The 25,384-nt window shown below is 39.0% G+C and overlaps 1 protein-coding gene across 16 annotated transcripts in view; it reads right to left on the bottom strand.

Annotated features, from left to right (window-relative positions):
* Positions 1-25,384, bottom strand: part of ANKS1B (ankyrin repeat and sterile alpha motif domain containing 1B) — a 1,070,894-nt gene that overhangs the window by 76,885 nt on the left and 968,625 nt on the right. For 10 of the 16 annotated variants that reach the window (XM_057741211.1, XM_057741212.1, XM_057741213.1 and 7 more), the window contains 2 exons: positions 10,658-10,765; positions 8,446-8,625 (listed from right to left, as the gene is read on the bottom strand). The exons of 3 other annotated variants lie outside the window; for them this stretch is intronic. In XM_057741211.1, the coding sequence (XP_057597194.1) occupies positions 8,446-8,625; positions 10,658-10,765 (288 nt within the window). The remainder of the gene's footprint in view (positions 1-8,445; positions 8,626-10,657; positions 10,766-25,384) is intronic. 3 more of the 16 variants (XM_057741221.1, XM_057741222.1, XM_057741223.1) reach the window with 1 other exon arrangement.

The raw sequence follows: 25,384 nt of genomic DNA, 5'->3' as shown, positions 1-25,384 counted from the left end.
GCTTTTTGGAGAAACTCTTGGTAAGATAAGTCCTCTTTCTCCCAGGTTCAAGTTTAACAGGAATTGGATCTGAAACTCCCCTCATGTAGAGAAAGCCTGTTTGGGAAAAGAGCCAATCCAGGGGACAGCAAAGCTAAGACATGAAGAGACCGAGACCAAGATGTCATATGAGCACCTGAACCCAGGCTACCAGGACTTTGCAGCAAAAATGACTCAAATACATGCCCTTTTCTGCTTCAGAAAGGTTGGATTTTTGTTACTTGCACGCACTCAGAAGAGTCCCTACTGATTTATTACTTTAATCACACAGAAATGGAAGTAACTGAGACGGGACCACACAATAAGCCCTATTTCCTCTAGACATTAAAAACCTTCTCTTTATTTTCTTTAATACTGGAAAAAGAAAAGGAAGAAGGCGAAGGAGAATCAGAGGGTTCTCCTACCCTTGAAAACGTATCAAGGTCAGATTATAACAGCCAACACTGACCTATGGACCCAAGAACTGGACTGAATCTCATGAGAGACACTCCCAAAATTTAGCAAGTGGAACAAGACAGCCTGGTGTACCTCTTTGCGAACACACTGCTCAATGTCAGCCAGCCTAAGGCACCACTAAATATCACAAGGTCAATTCCACTAAAACAGGGTTTTTATATACTCTCAGATTTCTTACTTATTCAGTTGAAAACAGGATCCTTTCTATTCATGTTTTAAAAAAACCCGTGGTCTGATTTTAATTGGAAACATTTTCCTTGGTTAAGTACCAGCACATGAAGGGGAGGCGGAGACATCACAGCTTCCCTAGCAAAGTGACTGGAGGTGTTTAGGTCTGATGGCGGCGGTCAGAACAAACTCCTGGTCATCTAATTTGCCTCACTGACGGACGTGACAGAGAATGAAAGAAATGAGACACGTAATATGAGTATCAAAACCTGAGAGCCACTCCATCTGAGTGATTCTCCCACTTCTTCCCATTAGTATCTTTCGACTGTGGAACAGGGTAGATGGTAACACTTCAGTGTTGCCTATAAGACGCTAATCATATTGGAATTTCCAGCACCAAAGTTGTCATGGGGAGAGCAGCATATATTTTGAGAAGAGGTGGTTAACTGTCCGCATTAATAAACTAGGTGTATAACACATCAGGTTTAAATTCCAAATATGAAAGCATTGTTTTCCACTTTTGCTTGGCATGATGCCTTTTGAAATAGATTGCTGATGGTCCAGAGTTCCTGGCTTGAAACAGGGCACAGATACCATTAACATCCCAAGTTATGACTGAAGCTGGTGTGTTAGCTTGTCAGCTCGACAAGCTGTCACATCGGGAGCTCCTGATGGAAGAGCTTACAGAGTTTATTCTTAACCTTTTTTGGGTTATATATTATTTGTCTGCGCTTAATATCAGAAGCTGCTCTTTAAACCTTCATGGAAAAAATTTCTGAAGTCATGGACACGCTGAGCTTTTCTGAGTAGTGGTGAGGTGATGAGTATCTAAATTAAAAAGCAGCCACTAATTTATAGACATTTGAAAAAAATCTAATGTAACTCAGTAATAACACTTGAGTGCAGGAAAAATCAGTTTGTAAAATGCTGTTCTTTCCAACACAGTTGTACCATTTTCTGAAGGCTGATTCTGTGAATTCCATAACATGAGAGCAGTGGGTAGAATTTATAGGAACACCAGGCTTTTTCTCCCAGGGAAAATACAGAAGAATAAATTACTCCTTTCTTTCCCAGAGTCTGGACGAGTGTTTGCCTCACGGATTTTTTGGGATATCCATGCTTTTCTAGTTAACAATTTTGTGTACTTTGTATTTCAAACACGTTTTCAACTTCATTTAAGGAAAAACAATCCTTTCTTTCTTACTTAATGTCTTCTCTTACCATGTTACAATAATAACATGTTATTAGTGTAAGATATCCTTTGCTACATACTTTTGTACCCTGAATTTGCAGAGAACTCGTCCATCTCTCCTCTGCTTTCTCTGGCTTTGTGATCATCTCACAGATTCCTTTTCCATTATGAGAGATGCTGCTTGGCAGCCTTCATATTTATACAATTAAAACAATAAGGAGGAAAATTTCAATTCCACTCTCAATATACACTCTAAGCATGTAAATAATACTGGAACAAAAGGGTGGTCTGTATAGAATGCTACAATCATCTGAGCACTTACCTTTCTAATGTCTTTGGCATTAACTGATCCTACAATGAATCAAGGACCTTTGAATTAGGGACTGATAGATGATATATCTGAATTGATAGTTATATCATCTATCTATATATGTGTAGTGATTTACAGTTTAGAATATACTTACACATAAATTATCTGATACAAACAAGGCAGTCTTTATCCATGTTTTAAAGACAAGGAAACTGAAGTTCAGAGAAATCTCATGACTTGGTACAGGTCACACAACCGGAAAGAAACCAAATCGAAACTCCAACAGCAGAAGCTGCTTAGGAAATAGCATCCACAAATTGCAGAGACCCCCCCCCCCTCCCCGCCACCCACAGGCAAGAACTTCTCTGTATATGCAGCAAACCCCACACTTACATACAAAGCTTTTCACAAACATGGGAGGACGGCAGAGTTCTACCAACATATGCAGGGAGGGTTTCCACTAAGAGGACCAACAAATAAACACTGTAGAAACTAAAAAATGGATTAAAGCCCTAAATGTAAGACCAGGTACTATAAAACTCCTAGAGGAAAACACAGGCAGAACACTCTTTGACATTAATCACAGCAATATCTTTTTAGATCCATCCCCTAGAGGAATGGAAATAAAAAAAATAAACAAATGAGACCTAATTAAACTTAAAAGCTTTTGTACAGCGAAGAAAACAATAAACAAAATGAAAAGACAACCTACAGAATGGGAGAAAATATTCCCAAATGATGCAACTGACAAGAGATTAGTTTCCAAAATATACAAACAGTTCATATAGCTCAGTATCAAAAAAACAAATAACGCAATCAAAAAATGGACAAAAAGTCTAAGCAGATATTTAGCCAGAGAAGATATACAGATGGCCAATGGGCACATGAAAAAATGTTTAACATCGCCAATTATTAGAGAAATGCAAATCAAAACTACAATGAGGTATCACTTCAATCTGGTCAGAATGGCCACCATCAAAAAGTCTACAATCTTTTTTGATCCACCTCCTAGAGTAATGAAAATAAAAACAAAAATAAAGAAATGACATCTAATTAAATTTTTACTAAAAGCTTTTGCACAGCAAAGGAAACCATAAACAAAACAAAAAAGACAACCCTCAGAATGGGAGAAAATATTTGCAAATGAAGCAACTGACAAGGGATTAATCTTCAAAATATACAAACAGGTCATGCAGCTTAACATCAAAAAAACTAATAACCCAATCAAAAAATGGGTGAAAAATCTAAATAGACATTTCTTCAAAGAAGACATACATATAGCCAAAAAGCACATGAAAAGATGTTCAACATCACTAATTATTAGAGAAATGCAAATCAAAACTACAATGAGCTAACACTTCACACCTATGAGAATGGCCATCATCAAAAAATCTACAAACAATAAATGTTGGTGAGGGTGTGGAGAAAAGGGAACCCTCCTACACTGTTGGTGGGAATGTAAATTGGTATAGCCACTATGGAGAACAGCACGGAGGTACCTTTAAAAACTTAAAACAGAACTACCATATGACCCAGCAATCCTCTTCTAGGCATATATCAGGAGAAAACCGCAATGCAAAAAGATACATGCACCCCTATGTTCAGAACAGCACTATTTACAACAGGCAAGACATGGATGCAACCTAAATGCCCAATGACAGATGAATGGATAAAGAATATGTGGGGATATATGTATATATACACAATGGAATATTACTCAGCCATAACAAAGAACGAAATAATGCCATCTGCAGCAACATGGATGGACCTAGAGATTATCCTACTAAGTGAAATAAACCAAAGACAAATATCAAGTGATATCACTTATATGTGGAATCTTAAATAAAAGACACCAATGAACTTATTCACAAAACAGAAACAGACTCACAGTATCCCTGAAACTAACATAAAATTGTAAATCAATTCCACGTCAACAAAATTTTAAAAATTAAGTATTTTTTTAAAAAAGGGTTTTACGGTGAGAACCATGAGCTGGTTCCATAAGTTTCCACTAAACTACTAACAATTTTATCCTCATTCCGCTCACTGTCCCTACTTACGTGTAATCTGTTATAGCATATGGGAAATCAGTATGTATTGAACTGTTATTAAGATATTTTATACCATTTTAAAATAGAAGTACCCATCAGGCATCAGGGGCCATGGAAGAACAGGACATGGTCAGGCAGATAGCTTGGGTCCTGGTTCTACAAAGTAGCAGCTGTGAGGCAAAGCACTTATCCAACCTGGGCTCCTTGAGTATAGAAGAGGCTGCTGTGAGGTTTAAGATACCACACGTGTAATCTCAGGCATGGTTGGGGCCACAGCAGGGCTTCTATGTGGCCCATTCCATTTCTCTTCCTTTAACAGTATCAAAAGAATGAACATTTGTAGAACTAATATAATATGTACAGTGCTTTCAAATAAAGAGGTAATTGATTCAGTCATACTTATTAAGTAATACTGTTTGGATCAAGATATATTAGACTTTCAACTGAATCAACTTTCTAGTGATTTAGAAGCAGTTTAGACAAACCCTTTCTAGTGCCTAACAGATTGCCCCAGGCAAGTTCTGATTTGGTTTCCTTCTGGTTGTGCTACCCGGACCAAGTCACATAATTTCTGTTTCCCAGTCTTTGAAATGTGGATAATGTCTGCTTCTAAGGTTTGTGTGCATCAGGTAAGGTAACTGCCTCAGGCAATATTGATATTTCTATTTAGATGAGAGCATTCAAAACAGAAGAACTTCTATACTGTGGGTTTTCTCTTACTGTTTAGGAGTCTTTTTATTTTGGGGAAATGGAAGTATTATTTCTTTTTTTCCATAAGTATTTTGGTTATAAATAAAGTTATAAGTTTCACTTTGGGAAACTCCTTTTCCTTTTTTCATAACGTTGAAGAATGTGGTCCCTAAACTTTATTAATGCCATTACTCTCCTTTATTATTCATTTTAAGAACATTTTGACTTCTCTTAAATATCACTCAAGAAAATTTCTAAATATTGTGATTAGGTCCTAAATACTGGAAATATTTTCCAGTAGGGGTATGGTAAAAGGGGAGTCTTTCAGAACTTCTGAGCTAATGAGTCCAATTTAGAATTATAGGCTAGAAAGCTATGTTTTCAGCACGATAGGAAACCCACTGTTTAGATGTGTTTACATCATGACATTTCATGGTTTCAAAAATCCTATTAGTACTGAACTTGATTTTGTTTCTCACATATTTACTTAAGACAATGTAATGCCACAATATTGCTTATATCAGAATAAAAGCAAACAATAACTGTACCATTTAAAATGCTCTGGATTCCACGACAGGTATTTTAAACATTGGTTCCAATTGAAAACAAGTAATTAAACACTGTGTTACCTTTAAAAAAAATATTTGCTAACAAACACATTTAATAGGTGGAATGGACATTAAATTTATTTCAGTTTAGCTTTAAGCATTGGTTTGTGAAGTTAAAGCCCTTGCACACCTCTGCTGGGCAAACCTTAAGTAAAGCTACACTCCTAAGACTTACTGCAGCCATCAAGAACTTAAGGTTCCTGGCCTATGGCTAGAATTCCAAATCACTCTTCTAGGGGCTCAGCTAAACCTGAAGCAGTAGAGGTATTCCTGAGAACAAGGATTTGTCTTTTAACTGCATTTTCTTTTTGATTTTCTTTTAACTGCATTTTCCTTTCTTTTAGTAAGTAAGTAAGAAAGCCTGAAGGTGGACTTCTGCCTTTTAGTGGGAAACAGACTGGTGAGGCATGCATTAACCAACCTCCAGTAAGCCTCTTGGGAGAAACCCCTTGGGAAAGAACCTCAGGGACTGAGCTCCCAGTTGGAAGGAGGTATAACTAGCTGCTTGTTTACAGGAATTTTAATTGCTAATTCAAGTCTTTAGGAAGAAGACTTGAATTCAACTTTACTGGCTAAGAGTATAACTTTGGGGAAGATGTGGTCTAGAGAGAATATGACAGGTTCTTGAAAAAAAGCAAATGGATTTCAATAATTATTACAGCAAATGACCAGAAACAGAAGAATAAGAAAAAACATCAATTGGGTGGCTGAGTGGTGGAAAAGCCACATAAATAAAACTGTTCAACAACAAAATTACCAAGTATTTCATATTTTGACAGGTTAAAGCTTTGAAATGGCACTATTTTTGAAAGGTACCCATTCATTTCTCCACGATTTTTGGCATTTCTAGACTGGGAAAGAGTCTCAAGACAAATAAAAAACTGCAATTAACACAACCTAAAGAGCTGAGATCCCAGAATCCCTTTTTCTTATTGATCGGATTCCTGTAGTGCCATCTCCTATTTACTCTGCAGCAAAAGTGCTGTATTGAGCAGTGGGATTTTAGAAAGCTTCTAATAAGCTCCTGGCTGCTGATGGAGGCCTAGGTCCCCATCAGTTCATCCGATCATTGTGAGCAGTACACGGGCGGAAAATAAGCACATTCACACAGACCCTCCACAGCTCACGCCTCATCCGCTGCTTACCTCACTCCTCTTTCTGCATTTGGGCCTTTCTCACCTGGCCAGACAAAAGTTCATTCAATTCTCTCAAGGGCAAGACAATTCCTGAAAGGGATGCATTCTGATTGGAATGACAAGAAAAAATCTAGGCTCTTCAAAAGATAATACTGCCCATAGCTTGTGAATCTCACAAAGACCATAAGGGAGCAATTGTTAGATTACCTCTGAGTGTTCATATCCAGGCAGAAGAGTAATTAATTTCCTCTTTGAAAAAAACTGCACTATGTGGAGAAATTTCATAAATTACATAAGCAGTTCAGACAGGTGATTCTGCGGCTGAATTTGGCATAGTCAATAACAGCTAATGCTCGTTAATGAATGACCCTCCCTTATCTAGGGAAGAAAAGGGTTCAGGAAAGACCCGGTTTGTATTTATACATAGAGACTACATGGTTCATGGTTAAAACAAACCATGTCTCTGAAATGCTGTCATTAGAGAAATTTAACCACAAATACTAACAAATAGCAGGAAATATATGAACATCTTGGGGCAGAAAGCTTTTAGATTCTTTATTTAAAAGAACATCAGTGAAAACAGTAATAAGGATTAAAAGACAATACTTAACAAGAGACGAGAGGGAAAATTATTCTTTTTTTGTCTCTCCTACATTTTCCACCTCCCTTCAATAAAAGATTCTCCATAATCCCAACACCGCTATTCTCTGCACAAAGAACCCTGAGAACAATTCAATATTGAGCAAGTTGAAAGGAGACACAATATCTCAGACCCTTTCTCTTCAGGGCAAATGTAGGCAGAATAGCCATGGTTTCCAGAACATTCTCTTCACATTTTTCTTTCATGAGCGGCAGCACTGAATGCTTACCAAAGGCTTCAAAAAGCAAAAAACAAAAACAAAAAAACAGAATCTCACCAAACAGTTGAGAAAAATATTTAACAACCAAGGCAAAGCAATTACAGTCAAATTTTCACCTCAAGATTCTCATCTTAGGTGTGGGAGGCAGAGACAAGTCTCTTAACACATCAGTCTGAACCTAGAATGAGGATGAAAAGAGTTGATTCTGCCAATAGTTGTCAACAAATCCACAGCTTTGGATCTCAGGGTGACACTGCAGATCCAACTGCCCCCCTGAATGTGCTCTAGGAGCAGCACTGCTCTTTGGTTATGGCCGACTTGAGTTTCTGAGCAGCGATCTGGGGACAGGTGAGACGCGGACATCCACACCCCAAACATGGAAAGGTCTGAACAGGACAGACCTCTCTCTTCAGTTATTTGTGTCAGGCAGCAGCAGCATTTTCAACTACTCAAGGTGACAATATGAGCTGGATGCAACCAGTCCCCACTGGACAATTCTCTACAGATGTGCAAGCTCGGGAGGAAATTAACAACATTCCTCGGAGTTAATACTTCCCCACCCCTGACTTTCACCCTGTCATCCAACCAATGTACATTCTATAATCTAGACATTTATGATTTATGTTTGATTATGATTTGCTTCTCACACAGTATTATTCCCTTTAGGGCAAAGACTTTCTGGGTGCAAAGAGAGCAGACGTCATTTCTTTAGGAAAGAAATGGATAACAAAGATCTGTATATACATTCCATTCCCAGAAAGGTCCGTTTCAGTCTAGTTCACTTGAGCAGAGAACGAAAGTCATGGCATAAAAAGGCAAAATTCCAGTTAGGGTGTGCACAACAGGCACCCACTGTAAGCGACTGTTCAAAACTGGAATACGTTACTCGATATGGGTGAAAGACAAGAACATCACAGAGGCTTTGAACACCTTACCTGGGCCATCTGCCTCTCCAGTTTTGATCGGGGAATATCATCAAAGTAGTTTTCATTTCTTCTCCTCCTTGCATCGCCCTGCATGATAATGTGAGGAACGTCTAGGGAGCCACCAGTGGTGTAAGTGCTTTGGCTAAGTGATGGAGACAACTGAGGAGGAGTGTGATTACCACTGGGTTCCTGAATGGAAATACATCATGAAATAAATACCATGTTCTCGTGGCTGACCTTTGGTTTCAAAACTGTGAAATACCGACAAGACACACTGCAGGGGTGGGGACTCGATTTTGAATCAACTGCCAAGGAACTGATGACATTCTACCATTTTATTAATGGCACAGTCAACACTTCCCCCCTAAGCATTTCAGGTCAAAGGTTTACAGTATAAAGAATCAGGCTCTGTTTTCTTAAGCCAGCATCATGGATGATCCCAGGAGAGAGGCACACATGTGTCAGGCACCTCCGACACTAACACGTGTTTACAAGGGAAGGAACTGTGTCTCCACGAGGACAGAGGGGCCTCACCATGGTAGATGCCATGATGAGAAAGCTAACATGGGACCTCATGGGTGTTGACCCTCCATCAAAAAGTAGCCTGGCAATCTTTGCCAGGAAGAGGACATAGGATGGAAACGGCATGTCACACGCACAGACTGCAGAGCAATGCATGTAATGACAGAGGATGGGCTTCAGTGACAAAGAGAACTGGGGGAAACTGGTCAAAAAGTAAGATAAAGGGCAGCAGACAGCTGGGCTCTGGTGTGTGCAAGTAAGAGGAGGGTTGGGTGTGCTGATTCCCCAGGCTACTTTTCCCCAAGATGTTCTAGACCACCTTTGATGGATTAAGGTCCTGCACTTTTTCTTGGGAACCTCTGTCTTTGATTTGTTTGTTGTTTCCCGAAATCTCCTCCAGAGAGCCAGAGGGAGAGGTTCAGAAGAGGAAGGAAAGACAGCAGGGTAAGTAGCAGGGAATTACTTCTCTAAAGGGTCATTTTAGGGTGGTTACACTGATGGTGCCTGTATCTTTCTCCTCTTTGATGCAGCAAAATGAAGGCAAAACAATAATCCCTTTCTAGCCTCACTTCCCCCCAATTTATTCGAGGCTCCTTTTATTGAGGGAGAAAAGTAGCTCCTTTTCTATCTTCACTACTCCCAAAGCTCTCAATTAGCCTCCAAATATCCCAGTGTATCCCAATTGCCCCAGTCATCAATTTTCCTCATGGCTCCCTCCTGCAGCCAATTCACTTGCATTTCCTGAGGTCTTTGTGTATTTTCTTATTTAAAACTGAATCAGCCTCAATATCTTAACAGCTCCTCTCCTGCCTGATCCTCTGAGATACTGACAGTAGTTACGTGGTTTGCTGAAGTCCACTGACAAGAGGCATTCGACGGCATTTCATTGCTGGCAGTGATGTCTAAGTGCCACTTTTGTGTTCATTTATCATCACTACCCTTTCTGACACTTGCAGAAAAGGAATCAGAAGTAAGCAAGTGCAGGACGCAATAAAGACAACAGAGTTGGTCATGGAGAGCCCAGCTTTTCAGTGAATTTCTGAAAAGTTCCTATAGGCCTCACGAACACCAGGGCCCACTGGGTACTCCCTCCTGCTGCCATTCTGCCTGGCAATCTTCTCTCTCTGTCTCTTTCCCTCTGCTCTTTCTTACCTTCCTCTCCCTTCCACTTTATTTCCCTCTTCCTCCTACGGTTTCTAATTTTTCTACTCCATAATTCTAAAATACAGCTGAAAGAGTTTACTAAATAAAGTTCCAGGTTCTCTATTCTTAATTTTTGAAGTGGGTAAAGCTGAACAATATTCACTTCTTTAAGAAACGGAAGACCCTAAGGTTAATTTTAAATTGATCTTTTACTTAACTCTGGTCCTCATCGATTTTCTTTCTGCGGGTTTGAGGAGTTTGACAGAAAACTCATTTCCTCTCTCTTGGTGTAAATGGGAGTGTGGGATGGGGGTAGCAGAGCAGTTCTTTAAAGGTGGTGGCTTTTCAGACATTAATCTAAATCTCAAAAATATATATCTAACCGATCGAGGAAAAAAAATCTTGTCTTAGAAAACACTATCAAAGGAGAGAGAGTTTTTTATACAGATGAGGGAAACAACATGGAAAACAGCCTGTACTTCCTGACCCATCGCTTTAATCATTCTTATTTTATTGCACGAAATAATTTTCGAGGACATGAGGGCTGGGTACTCACCCTGAGGGTGATGGACCGAGGGGGCTTCTGTGGTGGATCCTCGTGCAGCCTGTCTCCCAGAGATGCCAAGATACGTTTCCTGTGGCCAATCAAATTGATTTTTAAAACCTGCAATGACATATATTTGGGTTAAATATTTCACTTGAGAAAAATAATTTTTACATGTCCTAAAAGATGAAGGAGCAGAAAGAGATTTGTGCAAAGTTATCTCTGCACGGGGAGAGACATGGTGTGAAATCACTGTGTCCCGTCGGGTCCAGAGAGAGGAATAGAGTGGCAAGGCAGTGCAGGTAGGAAGAGAAAGCAGGGACGGTGCTGCTTTCACTCAGGCTGCCCTAGGGTCCAGTTCTCTACCGAGCAGCCACAGGACCTTTCCAAAGTGTAAGTCAAGCCTCATCCCTCCAATAGCCTCCTACGGCTCAGAATAAAATTTGAGTCCTGACCTGGCCTCCAGGCCCAATAGGGCTGGCTGCCCTCTGTCTTTGGCTGTGTCCCTGCCTCTCTCCCCTCCAGCCTTCTCTGTTCCTTGATTATTCCACACTCATTCTGGCCTTGGGGCCTCCACCCCTGTTTCTCCATCTGCCTAGAATGCTCCCCTGCAGTTTTCAAATGACACCTTCTCATCCCTTTGGATGCTGCTTAACTGTTATCTCCTCACAAAGGCCCTTCCCACCTCCTCTCTAGAAGATCTGAGCCCTCACCCTGTCACCTCTACCCTGTGAGCCTCTGTCTCATTCTCTGCAATAACTTGATTTGTAGGTTCAGTGTTTGCGTAGTCCTCTCCCCCAGGTAACCTTCCAGACAGCTAGTATATCTTTGTCATTACTATTTCCCAAACGCCTAAAATAATGAAATAATGGGGGCTCAACGAATATGAAAGAATGAATGTTAATACAGATGAAAGTAGCAAAGTAGGATTAGAATCAAGTACTACCTGACCAGAGTCTCCCCAGGATGGGATTTTTGGGTCTGACAGTGCTGCAAAGAGCATGGTGTAAAAGAGATGACAGAGGAAACCAAGCCTTGCAGACTGCCTCAGTCCCTAACCCTTCCCAGAGCTTTACAAATGCTATTCTCTTTCCTTCATCCCAACTTTCTTAACTGGAAGGTGTTCTTACTTTACAGAAGAAGAGACTGAGGTTCACAGTGGTTAAGTGGCCTACCTAAGAGCCAGTATGTAGTCGCTCTGGGATTTGAATATGGTTTGCCTGACTTCAAAACTTGCTTTATTCCAAGGCAAACAGCAAAGTTTGGGCATATCTCCAAATATTACTGACTTTTTAAAACAACAGATTATAACTCCATTCCTAAAAAATATGTTCGTCTTTTTCCTGCATACATGTAGTACTGGGATAGAACAATTCTTGCTGGGTAACTGGTTCCCAAAAGTACATGACCCACTGTGAAAATGATTTTTTTAAAAAAATTTTTCTCTTTTCAAGTTTTAAGGGGGTTGAGGTAGGCACTTCTTTGGCACTAATCCTGTGCTATCTTGAACTTTTATTTACCTATTTGTCAGTTAGCCTACTGGCCTTTCTGCCTAAATTGACTTCGATTTTAAACTAGCATGATTCTCTATTCCTTTTATTTTTTTTATTAAAAATTAAAAAAAATTTTTTTAATTTTAATTTTTAATTTAATTTTTATCTCATATTGGAATATAGTTGATTTACAATGCTATGTTAGTTTCAGGTGTACAGTGATTCAATTACGCACATACATATACCCATTCTTTTTCAGATCCTTTTCCCACATAGGTTATTACAGAATATTGAGTAGAGTTCCCTGTGCTATACAGTAGGTCCCTGTTGGTTATCCGTTTTATATATAGTAGTGTGTATACGCTAATCCCAAACTCCTAATTTGTGCCGCCCCGCCCCCAAGTTTCCCCTTTGGTAGCCGTAAATTTGCTCTATCCCTTTTATACTTACTCCCTGACCCATGTCCATTGAGGACGGGGATGGTAAACGTTATTCAGGGTGTGTTTACATGCACCACGGCCCTCTGATTTTATAAACCTTCATCTTCCCAGCCTGATAAATCCTCATCTTTGCAGGTTGTTTTCGTAAAGCAGCTCTCTTTTCATAAAGCAGTCCTTTTAGTCCATTCTCTGTTCCTCTATTCCAACTGCTTCAGGTCTGCTGAACAAATTACTCACCATATTCCAGGTGTAAGTGAACCATGGCCTTACATTTGAGTGGGCTACTATTTCCTGCTCTTAATGACCTTTTAAAAATGCCCTTTCTGAAACTTGTACCATCATGTTTATTGCAGCACAATTTACAATAGCCAGGACATGGAAGCAACCTAAATGCCCATCAACAAATGAATGGATACAGAAGATGTGGCATATATATACAATGGAATATTACTCAGCTATAAAAAGGGATGAGATGGAGCTATATGTAATGAGGTGGATAGAACTACAGTCTGTCATACATAGTGAAGTAAGTCAGAAAGAGAAGGACAAATATTGTATGCTAACTCACATATACGAAATCTAAAAATGGCACTGATGACCTCAGTGACAAGAACAGGGACGCAGATACAGAGAATGGACTGGAGAACTCGAGGTATGGGAGGGGGTGGGGGGTGAAGGGGAAACTGAGACGAAGCGAGAGAGTAGCACAGACATGTATATACTACCAACTGTAAAATAGTCAGTGGGAAGTTGTTGTATAGCAAAGGGAGCCCAACTCGAGGATGGAAGATGCCTTAGAGGACTGGGCGGGGAGGGTGGGGGGGACTCGAGGGAGGGGGGAGTCAAAGAAGGGAGGGAATACGAGGATATGTGTATAAAAACAGATGATTGAACCTGGTGTACCCCCAAAAAAATAAAAAAAAATAAAAAAGGAAAAAGAGAAAAAAAAAATGCCCTTTCTAAGCACTCCTTATTTTTGGCTGGCCTTTTAGCTGCAGTAGGAATAACTAGGCACAAAAATATAGACTGACTGTAAAACCTCTTAATTTTGGTATAGCTGATAGTTGAAAGCCCTTTAATGGTGGAAGGATGATTTGAATGATTTCTCCCTACATTTCTCATCTTACAGTTGTCCATGAAGAAGCCCATCTGCCATCCTTCTGCCCACTCATGTAACCCTGTGTTATCTTTCTATATTCATAATAGCCATTCTGGCATTTCACTACCTGTAGAGCTCAGTAGATTTTGCAAATCTGGAATTTCACCATATACTCCTTCTTTCAGGTGATTTATAAATATGCCTAATAAGTGAGGTCCCAGGGCTGGTTACTTGCAGGCAATACTGTTCATATGATCCAGAGAAATGTCCTTATATTCTTGCACCGTTCCTTTTTTTTTTAAGTATCAAGATCAAAGAATTCCTCCATTTTAGAAAAATACAACATTAACCTTTTCAAGTGTATTTGCGAGTCTAAAAAACACTACATTTTCCTATTCCCTTTTATTCTTATTCTCAATCACTTTGCCACACTTCTGTTAGATACAAATTCCTCCTATAAAATCCCCAGTGCCTTTCTCTCAGTAGGGAATTGAACCTGATGCTGATGGTGCTACCTAGGGCCCCTGAAACCTGCTAAGAAATGTCTTTATAGCAATAAGGACATTCAAAATTATTCTGACAAATAACTGACATTAAATAACAAATAACTGTGGTAAAAATGACTTGGTGCTTTTGGTTTACTCTCTGACAACTCAACTTTGGGCAAGTTACCTGACTCCTCTGATTTCAGTTTTCTTGCCTATAAAGTGAGGAAGTTAATGCCAATCTCCAATGTTGTTGGAAAGATGAAGAGTGAGTCTGTGAGTATAATCAGCACAGCACCTAGCACGTAGAAGACACAACCTTCATGGTGTGCTCATTTCAGCTAATGGTCTCTAAGGATGCAAGGAAATCTGCCCTGGGAAAACAGGGACTTGGTCATTTTCATAAAGTTAATCATGTCAAACAAATATGCTGGTGCCTTGCATAAAGAGATGGGATTAACCTTGGAAAAGCCCTCGTTGAAGTGACAGGTACTGGTAGCAATGGGTCTGGTTTCTAGCTATTAGTTTAATGCCAGATCTAATCTAAAAGAATGTAATCTATTCTCTCATCCCACCATTTAATCTCTGATAGGAGGTAAGCTGAGGCCCTTCTCCACACTGGAGCTCCGTTGCTGCCTCCTTCAGTGAACTACCCCAAAGAAGGAGATGGACAGACAGGTAGACAGAATGAACAAATTAACACAGAGAGACGGTTCATGTCAAGAACGCCTGGATAACTCTCCTACTGTATTAGAAATGATCCCATGTTACAGAAGATACTGATGATTACATTTACTGAACATCTGTTATGTTTCAGTTGTGCCAGAAACTGTGGCCAGTGTACTATATACGTGTAAATATCTCATTTAATTCTTATAATACAGTATTATTCCCATTTTAGAGATACCAAACCTGAGACTCAGAAATACTGTGTAATTTGTTGAAGGTCTCACTTCTAACAGATATCCTGGCTAGGATCTGCACCTGATTCTTAACCTGCTCTTTACCACGCACCATGTTCTTCTTCTTGCTATCAATCTCTATACCGTTTGGCCTTAGCTACACTATTGGTTACACATTATGATGCTTCTTAAGATGGTGCTTTTTATTTTGAGTTATCATGTTCAAAACATTTATACTGGGTCTCTATCATCTGAAAACATTATAATAACACAGCTTCAGTTTTGGACAAGGCTCACAGCAGGGTTAAAGCTTCAGGACAAAAGAGCTCAGGTGGGTGTAACTTACAGAATTCCTTGTGAAATGCATATATACACAGAGGACAAGAAGTCCTCATGAACCTCGATTCAATCCAAGTTGACTAGTAGTAGAGAGGTAGGGAAGGTGACATTTGGCTTCAAAACTCCAAAGTTGACAATAAGAAATTCAACTGGCGGGACTTCCCTGGTGGCACAGTGGTTAAGAATCTGCCTGCCAATGCAGGGGACATGTGTTTGATCCCTGGTCTGGGAAGATCCCATATGCTGTGGAGCAACTAAGCGCAGGCACCACAACTACTGAGCCTGCAAGCTAGAGCCCGTGAGTCACAACTACTGAGCCCATGTGTCACAACTACCAAAGCCCGTGTGCTCTAGGGCCTATGCTCTGCAACAAAAAGAAGCCACTGCACTGAGAAGCCCACTCACTGCAATGAAGAGTAGCTCCCACTCACCACAACTAGAGAGACAGCCCATATGCAGCAACGAAGAGCCAACACAGCCAAAAAAAAAAAAAATTAAAAAAAAAAGAAATCCAATTAGCAAGACAACAGAGAGACTATTCCAAAGAAAGATGATCATTATAGAAAAGTTATGTCCAAAGGCAGCTGGGTTTGCCTTGAGTGAGAAGAGCTTGACATCTGATCAACATGTAAGCAGATAGGGAAATAGTGAAATTCTACTACCCCAGGCATGGTAACTCATGACCAGTCAGTTTGTAAACCTTCAATTTTCAAAAAGCCAGAGCAACAGTTACTATAGTAGAAAAGAATTCTGCATGATTTTCATCACTGCTTGGTTGAAAAGTTAACTGCATGTAAAAGGAAGGAATCCCATCAGAGTAGAAGGTAAAGTAATGGTAACATACTAAGGATTTAGTTATTCCAAGATATTGAGTCAATTCTGTTCAACTCAAAAAATAACACTTAGTTTCTGCCACAAATTACTCGGCGGATTTAAAGAGGAAAGTCAGAGAAACTGGGCATAAATAACTATATAGCCAAACCATTAACTAAGAATAAATCATTCTACACATGAGGAGAAGAAAGTGGTTTCAACTGCTGAGTTCCAATAGGTGAAAAATTAAAGTCACTGCATGTTTTCTTAATGGTTTTTATTATAACTATCATGAAAAAGTGGGTCAAAGGGAAGGAATGTTGTTGAGATAACACAGGCCTGCTGCATATTGGTATCCATTCGTCAGAGCAGTAGCTGCTTCTAGGAAACTTCTCCAGTATCAATTAAAGAGGACAACTTCATAAACCCCTTCGCACACCTCAGCAATAGGAGAATAATTGTGCTGAGTGACAATGCTATAATATTACGTCACTGTCATTTACGTTTCTGGGTTTAGCTGTGGGAGTTTTGCTAGACTATCATGACACTACCCTTGCATTGAATAGCTCACATCAGAATATATGTCACAGCAAACTGGAAGTCAGGATACCCAGACTTTTCTTTTCCTTTTTAAATTTAATGTGATATAAATTAAACATGTTAAGTTTGTGATGTAAATTAAACATTTTTTTATTTATCTGCTTTTTAAAAATTAAACAATGTGTTGATTATAACAATATTGCTTTCCCATTATAGAGACAGGAAATACAGAAAAATAAATAAGAGAACAGGTTATCCGAGGCTCATCATGTTTAGGTATATTTCCTTTGAAATTGTCCCCATGATTATGTTTTGTGGTTGCCATAATGTAAGCACAATTTTCACTCTAGTTTGTTTTTACTCAGTATTAAACCTAAAGAACTTTCCCACATATACAACTCTGAGCAGGCATTTAAAGTAACTCCATGTTGCTATATTTTTGCTTTTGAGAAGTATGCCATAATTCATTAACCACTCCCTTCGTTGTTAGAAATTTAGTCTGTGCTTCTTTTCTGGATATCAAACATTCCATGTGCTTTAAAAAATGCTATCGTCCTACAGCTTCCATTTTCGTTGTCATGTCTGCATAGACACAATATGAAAAACACGAAAGAGTCACGAAGAAGAGTCATGTAGTGATAGTCTGTCTCCACGTTCCACATGAAATCTCAATCCCTTTATTGCCGGCTGGACCCAGACCTCCAGGGAAAATCACAGACCCACATAATGTTCCTCAGTGTCACATTTTGCATTTGTTATATTTTGGCGTTCAGATTTAGCTGACAGACGTGAAACAACACATGTAGCTGGAATCCTCTAGAGGTTACACATGCGGCAGTGCTGCGCACACAGGTGATTCTGGTTATCACCGTGGAACTGCATCCTTCTTACTTCTGGGTTTTTATTTAGGGAGGGATTTTTATTTTATTTTTTTTCAAATGGTAGTTTGGATGAAATAGCTCCACCCTGCATGTGGAACCTCCCTTCTGTTTTAAAAGGGTAGATTATTTCCCCCTTCCCTTTCCTAGATATTTGCCAACTAAGGACAGCAGCTCCCGTGCAAGTCTAGAGAGCTCATTTACCTTCAGAAGGGCCTCTTCTAACAAAACTCCAAGTGCTCTGAATGCCCAGGATGGAAGCTGAGATGGAAGTTTATCAGTTTTGTTCTCCTCTGCAGAACTAAAATTGCAATTAAATGTGAAAGATTCCAGCCCCTCCCCCCCTGCCGCCCAGTAATAATTTCTAAACACTTCCACCTGAGAGCATCAAGGCACAAGTGCCGTGTGTCATTCAATTCAAACTCCCACAATTCCAGAAATCCTCATTTGAACTTGCATTTCATTTTTCACTGTGACATTTCCTCTCATTTCTTGGGCTGTAATAATCCATGTCTGGAATGGTATGGTGGATAGAAGGACCTCTGGACCAGACAGTCATGACATTTTGTCCTTGCCCTGACTCTTCTTCTAGCTAAATGATCTTTAATATCTTTGAGGTGTGATATTAAAGGGACAATAATAATCTTATTCGACAAACATTTACTGGATGTCTTTCACATATAATCACCATGTTGTGCAATTTAGGAGCAAAGAAGAAGAAAAAAAATTCAGTCCTCTAGGGCTCTCAATCCAGTAGGTGAAAAAATATTTTAAAAACTGGGTGTGGGGACTTTCTTGGTGGTTCAGTGGCTAAGACTCCACGCTCCCAACGCAAGGGGCCTGGGTTCCATCCCTGGTCAGGGAACTAGATCCTACATGCTGCAACCAAAAAGTTCGCATCCACAACTAAAGATTCCACATGCCATAACCAAGACCAGGCGCAGCCAAATAAATATTTTAAAAAGTGGGTGTGTATATATTCTTGCATATTATCTATGTATGTATTCACCCATCCACCTACCTACCTATTACCCATCCATCTAGCTAAATATATATGTCTACACAGCCTTCCAAGACTAAAAGGGATTTCTGTGGATTGAAGGAGAATAGCTAGGAAGCTGCTCTGGAAATTAAAAAGTACTGAATTAGGGCATCATTTCTCTTTTAAGTACAACAGAAACCCTATCCTTGAATAATCCTATTAGCAAAATTTTGAATATTATCTTTTTTACTTAAATGTGCTATTATGGATTTCTCTAGGTAGATTTCATGAACCATTCCTTTCACCTCTCCAACCCTCTGTCTTATTAATCTAAAATGTGTTTAACTTCAACCAGACAAATCTCTTCCCTGTCTTCAGCTGTGCCATGTGCATCTCTTTGGTGCAAATATATAACACCTCTGCATACTCTAGAATGTCCCTGTCCTCCTTATCATTAGAATATTGCAAGAATGAAATTAAAATTCACCTAAAGCCTTCCTTGTTCACCTCTCTCTTTGAACTTCTCTAGTATTTGTGGACTGCCCTGTGCTGTTGAGACTTGATACATAGAGGCATGTACTGCTAGCTCTCTTATTATATATATGTGTCTTACCTGTTCAACCAGACTGTAAGCTCAGGTACAGTATCACTGCATCCAGGGTCCCTCATGGCCTCTAGCACGCAAGTACATTTTAAAGGGGCATCCCTGAAATCTCAAATCTGATCCCTTTTGCAATGGACAATAAATGAAGTAGGGGAGATATCTCTGAAAGGCAAAGAGGAGAAGAAAGGAACAGCCATATCCTATTTCTTTTTCTTTCTACTCTCAATAGTTTTCTATTCCTTCTGAGTTTGAGCACCAAATTCCTTTACAGAGTCTTGCCAAGGGTGATGTAAAACTCCCTTACTTCCTACCATCTGTAACTCCTTTCCTATACCTCTAACGCTTCAACTAAAAAACCCAAAACCTGTGACTAGATTTTCCAAATTTTCTTTCCTTCTGCTATTACTTTTTAGAGCAACTGCTACTGAATAATCAGCAAATAACAGTTTGTATGACAGATGCTATCAAAACACAACTGTGTTGGAAACTGGAGACAATACAAATAAACGGAAAGATATCCATGTTCATGAATCAGAAGAAATAATATCGTTAAAATGTCCATACCACCCAAAGCAATCTACTGATTTAATGCAATACTCATCAAAATACCCATGACATTTTTCACAGAACTAGAACAGATAATCCTTAAATTTGTATGGGCCACAAAAGACCCCGAATAGCCAAAGCAATCTTAAGAAAAAAGAACAAAGCTGGAAGTATCACACTCCCTGACTTCAGACTATACTACAAAGCTACAGTAATCAAAACAGTGTGGTACTGGCACAAAAAAAGACACATAGATGAACGGAACAGAACAGAGAGCTCAGAAATTAATCCACACACATATGGCCAATTAAGCTACTAAAAAGGAGGCAAGAATAAACAATGAGGAAAAGACAGTCTCTTCAATAAGTGATGTTGGGAAAACTAGACAGCTACATTAAAATAATGAAATTAGAACATTTTATACCATATAGCGATAAACTCAAAATGGATTTATTTTATAAAAAGATCTAAATGTAAGACCTGAAACCATAAACTCCTAGAAGAAAACACAGGCAGTGCACTTTTTGACATAGGTCTTAGCAATAGTTTTTTGGATCTGCCTTCTTAGGCAAGGGAAGTAAAAGCAAAAATAAACAAATGGGACCTAATCAAACTTAAAAGCTTTCACACAGTGACAGAAACCATCAACCAAAAAAAAAAAAAAAAAGGCAACCTACTGAATGGGAGAAGACATTTACAAATGATATGTCTGGTGGGGGTTAATACCTAAAATATAAAAAGAATTCATACAACTCAATATCAAATAAACAAACAACTCAATTTAAAAAAATGGGAAAAGGGCCTGAATAGACACTTTCCTAAAGAAGATATACAGTTGGCTTACAGGCACATGAAAAGATGCTCAATATCACTAATCATCTGGGAAATGCAAATCAAAACCACAATGCAATAAATACCACCTCATACCTGTCAAAATGGCTACAGTAAAAAAGACAAGAAATAACAAGTATTGGTGAGGATATGGAGAGAAGGGAACCCTAGGACACTCAGTGGGAATGCATATTGGTACAGCCACTATGGAAAACAGTATGTAGGTTCCTCAAAAAACTAAAAATAGAACTACTATATGATCCAGCCATTCCACTCCTGGGTATATATCTGAAGAAAATGAAAACACTAATTCAACAAGATATATACACCCCAATGTCTGTAGCAGCATTATGTACAATAGCCAAGATATGGACAACTTAGGTGTCCATCAACAGATAAATGGATAAAGAAGGTAAGATGTGGTATATACATACAATGGAATATTACTCAGCCATAAAAAAGAATAAAATTTTGCCATCTGCAACAACATGGATGAACCTGGAGGGTATTATGCTTAGTGAAATGAGTTAGGCAGAGAAACACAGACACTATATATTTTCACTTAAATGTGGAATCTGAAAAATAAAACAAACAAATGAATATAACAAAACAGAAACAGACTCATAGATACAGAGAACAAACTAGTGGCTACCAAAGGGGAGAGAAGTGAGGGGTGAGGCAAGGCAGGTGAATGGGAATAAGAGGTACGAACTATGAGCTATAAAATAAATGTTACAAGGATGTATTGTACAGCACAGAGAATATAGCCAATAACTTATAATGACTTTATATGGAGTATAATCCATAAACATATAATCACTATGTTGTAACTTGAAACTAATGTAATACTGTAAGTCAAGTATACTTTAATGAGAAAAACAAAAACAAAACCTAAAACACAACGGTGTTAACCCATGGCAAGGAAAAGAGATTCCAAGTTACATAGCTCCAGAGAGAGCAAAGGACAGTGAGAAAGAGGGAGAGCGTGGGGTGGGGGGTGTGCATGTTTTCTGAATACAGTCTGTCTCAATAAACAGGAAATACTAATTATGAGGAAATGAGAAAATCTCTGCATAGAAAGAGAGACCTTAATGGCATAATTGCCTCTGAGCATTTACAGGTTCTGAAGGTAGAAAGCCTTCTTTTGTAATCAATGAGAATCTTAGGTTTATTTGTAAAGCTCTCTGAATTACCTCTTGATGAAAGGACTAATTTTCTGATTATATTTTCATATAAACATTGCTCCAGAAGATTTTTAAAAAATACAAAGCAACCAATCAACCAACCAACCTACCAATCAATCAGTTCCTAATTTCCCTGTAAGTTATTTGTAAGTACAGCTTGCTACAAATCGGGATTTCATAGGAGAAATTTGGTTTACATTGCGCAATAACCCAATTGTTGGGATTATTGAAGGAAAATTTTGTTATAAAAGAAAATGGGAACTATGTGCTATACCCCACATCTGAAGTTATTCTTACAGACATGATGATGGGCTAATAGCATCTGAAAACTGCAAATCTCTTTGCAGTACTATTAATACATAAAAAACCTCTGCATCTCAAGAAGTAGAGAGGCCACAATTTTGCTTATATTTTGCTAACCAGGCAGGATATTTATGGTTATTGAGGGTACTTTTCAACTTTTTTTCTTTCAGTTTTTGAGATTATAAAACTTATGGTCTATTATATTGTAAGCCCAATGTGCTCATTATGGTAAATGAAGTTATGTTTAACAAAGTTCATTATTAACACACATCCATTTATTATAAATTAAACTGAAATATACAAAATACATGAATACATATTTGTAGAAGAGCTTTAAGACAAGTTGACTCTCAAGAGACAATCTTAGGTGAGGTTCTGGTTATTGAATTTTTGAATTATAAATGGTTTCTTTTTCTGCTCTTTTACTGCCTCCTTGCCGTTTAGCTACTTTAATGGCATGTAACACCCTCCATCAGAGGGCAGAACAGTGAAAGAGGCAATCAGTTCAAACCAGTCAATTCTGTTTCTCATTAGCAGCTCTGATAAAAGAATTTGGTGTGGGAGGAGGCAAAAATCTATCTAAAACTAGCTACAAGGAAGATTTAAAAAACGCTTGTACAGATTTTACCTAGCCTAGCCAGCTACTACTGCACTTTACAATTGGGCATTCACTGTATTTCAGTCTCTGTATGGAGGGAAAAAGGATGTTAAGGGTTAAAAAAAAGTATTTCTAAGGAAAGCAGATGTTATTGTTAGTCCCAAGGACAGGCTCAAGATGAGACAGCAGGATGGCAGTGAGAGAGAGATTCTTTTATAATCTTTTTTCTTCCATTGCTTCCCCCTACCACCATCGGCTATTTCCTTACCATCTTTATCTCCTGAAGAATCGCAGAACAGAATAGAATTGGAATCACTATATACCCACTAGAATGGCTAAAGTAAAAAAGACTGACAATACCAAGTGGTGGTGAGGATGTGGAGAAACTGGAAGCTGCATATTGCTAGTGGGAATGTGAAATGGTACATCTATGTTTTGGAGAACTGCCAATATCTCACATTATGACTCAGTTTCTTACTATACAACCCATCAAGTACACTCCTCAGTAGCAACCCAAGAGAAATGGAGATGTGTCTATACAAAGATTTGTACATGAATGTTTAGACAACATTATTCATAACAGCTAAAACCCAGAAACAATCCAAATGTCTCATCAACTGGCAAATGGGTGGGTAAAACCTACTATATCCATGCAACGGAATACTAGTCAGAAATAAAAAAGAAGAGGCTAGAGATACATGCTACAGCATGGGTGAGTGTCAAAAACATTATGCTAAGTGAAAAAAGCCAGACACAAGATTACATGTTGTATGATTCATTTTTGATGTTTCTAGAAAATATAAAACTATATCTACAGAAAGCAGATCAATGGTTGCCTATGGTGGGAATGGGAGTGGGGATTGATTACAATGGCCGTGAGGGAATTTTTAAAGTGATGGAAATGTTCTAAAACCAGATAGCACTGATGGGTGAACAACTGTATAAATTTACTAAAACTCACTGAACTGTACACTTAAAATAGGTAATTTTTATGATTCATAATTGTATCACAATAAAGCTGTTTAAAAAATGAATAATGCCGGGAGAAAGCCCTCGTATTCAGTATTCAGTAAGTGAGGTGTAAACAGGCCATTCCTGAAGGCTATAATTCAGGCTGCTCCAGAGAGAAACCATTGTCCTCCAGGAACGTACCGTTTTCCATCTGGACTAAAGGATAAGCAACATGCGAACTGCAGGGTGTCTATGATATTTCAAGGGAAATGTGACCCAAAGGGCAGTTTTGCTCTAGGTACCAAGCGCTATTTAGCTACCAAGTGTTATTTAGCTACAAGCTAATGGGTGAGTAGGACATTCTCTGTTACCTATGTATAGTAAATTAGAATCTACGGCTTCAAAATGTATATTTCAAGAGTCTTGATCCTCTTAGCCATGACAGGTTGGTAAAAATGTTTATTTTTTTTAAATGCTTGCAGTGAATGATTTGTGAATGTTTGAAAAGAGAGCAGTGCTCACTAGAAGCCAACATGGGTTCTGTAGGGGTGGCAGGTGGTGATAATGAGATTCCTTCAAGCACTACGGAAGAAGGTTGCATCCTAAGCACTAAATTAATCAAACCAACAGAATGAATGGAGACAGAACGACTTTTGGTCCAGAAAGAGCCAAAGGGATAGACTGGCAATTTGACTATTTTGTTTAGTCAGTGATACTGAAACCCAGCTGAACAAAGAAGGTATGTGTCAGGGTGGGGTGGGCATGGAAGCAAGGGTAGAGCGCAGATTCAAGCAGCAACACAACGGATAAAATACAATTAGGAAGTACTGGCAGTATTGTTGGAACTGAGAGCTTGAATCTGGAGAAAGGAAGCTCCTTGATCACTTAAGAGGCATTCTCTGCCACTGGGTAGAGGCTATTTCATCAGCTCTCGTATTGATCCAGATGAGATATCCCTCAAAATTGCCTTTCCTCCAATACCACATGCATCCAGGAAGTAATCATAGAATCAGTTTCCTCGGTACCCAGATACCAGGAAAGGAAGTGTGAAAGATGGGGTGGGGGAGCGGGGAGCCTTCGATCACAGTCAGGGAAGCCTTCCCATCATACATTAACAGACCGCAAATCTTGTTGATGTGCTGTCCTCGAGTAAATAAACCAACACTACAGAAGCAGAAGATTCTATCAGGAGAACATAGTGACTGAGAGCAGGGCTTGGTGTCAGGGTGACCTGGGTGTGAGCCTGGATTCTGGCACTTAATATATATGGCTTTGGGTCAATTATTTAACCTCACTCAGCTTTACCTAACTCATCCAAAATAATGGGGTTAAAAAAAAATACTACTAACTTCTCAGTATCAGCATTAAATGAGATATATGAAAAGCACCTAGCCTAGTGCCTGGCACAGACTGAGTCTCAATAAACGGTAACTTCATTCAGTGTGTGATTTAGTCCAGTTTCTGAACCAGAAGGGCTAAGCTCACCCCTGGAACTTGGTCACTCAACAATGTCATGTCACAACCAGAAGCACTCAGCAACTGGCCAGGCATCTTTCCTCTGGCAACAACACCTGTGCCAATAGCCTCTCTTCAAACTTCAGCGGTCTCATTAAAAACAAGTTCTTGCTGTACTATAGTAATTTCCTCTTTCTGACAGGGATATTAGTATGAGGTTGACAGACCAGGAGAATGCCATAGATATAGTGTCTTTGATTTCAATAAAGCACTTGATGAAGTCTTTCATTATCTGT

Source organism: Hippopotamus amphibius, chromosome 7 (assembly GCF_030028045.1).
Source record: "Hippopotamus amphibius kiboko isolate mHipAmp2 chromosome 7, mHipAmp2.hap2, whole genome shotgun sequence".
NCBI lineage: Eukaryota > Metazoa > Chordata > Mammalia > Artiodactyla > Hippopotamidae > Hippopotamus > Hippopotamus amphibius.
This window is presented reverse-complemented; position numbering and strand designations above follow the sequence as displayed.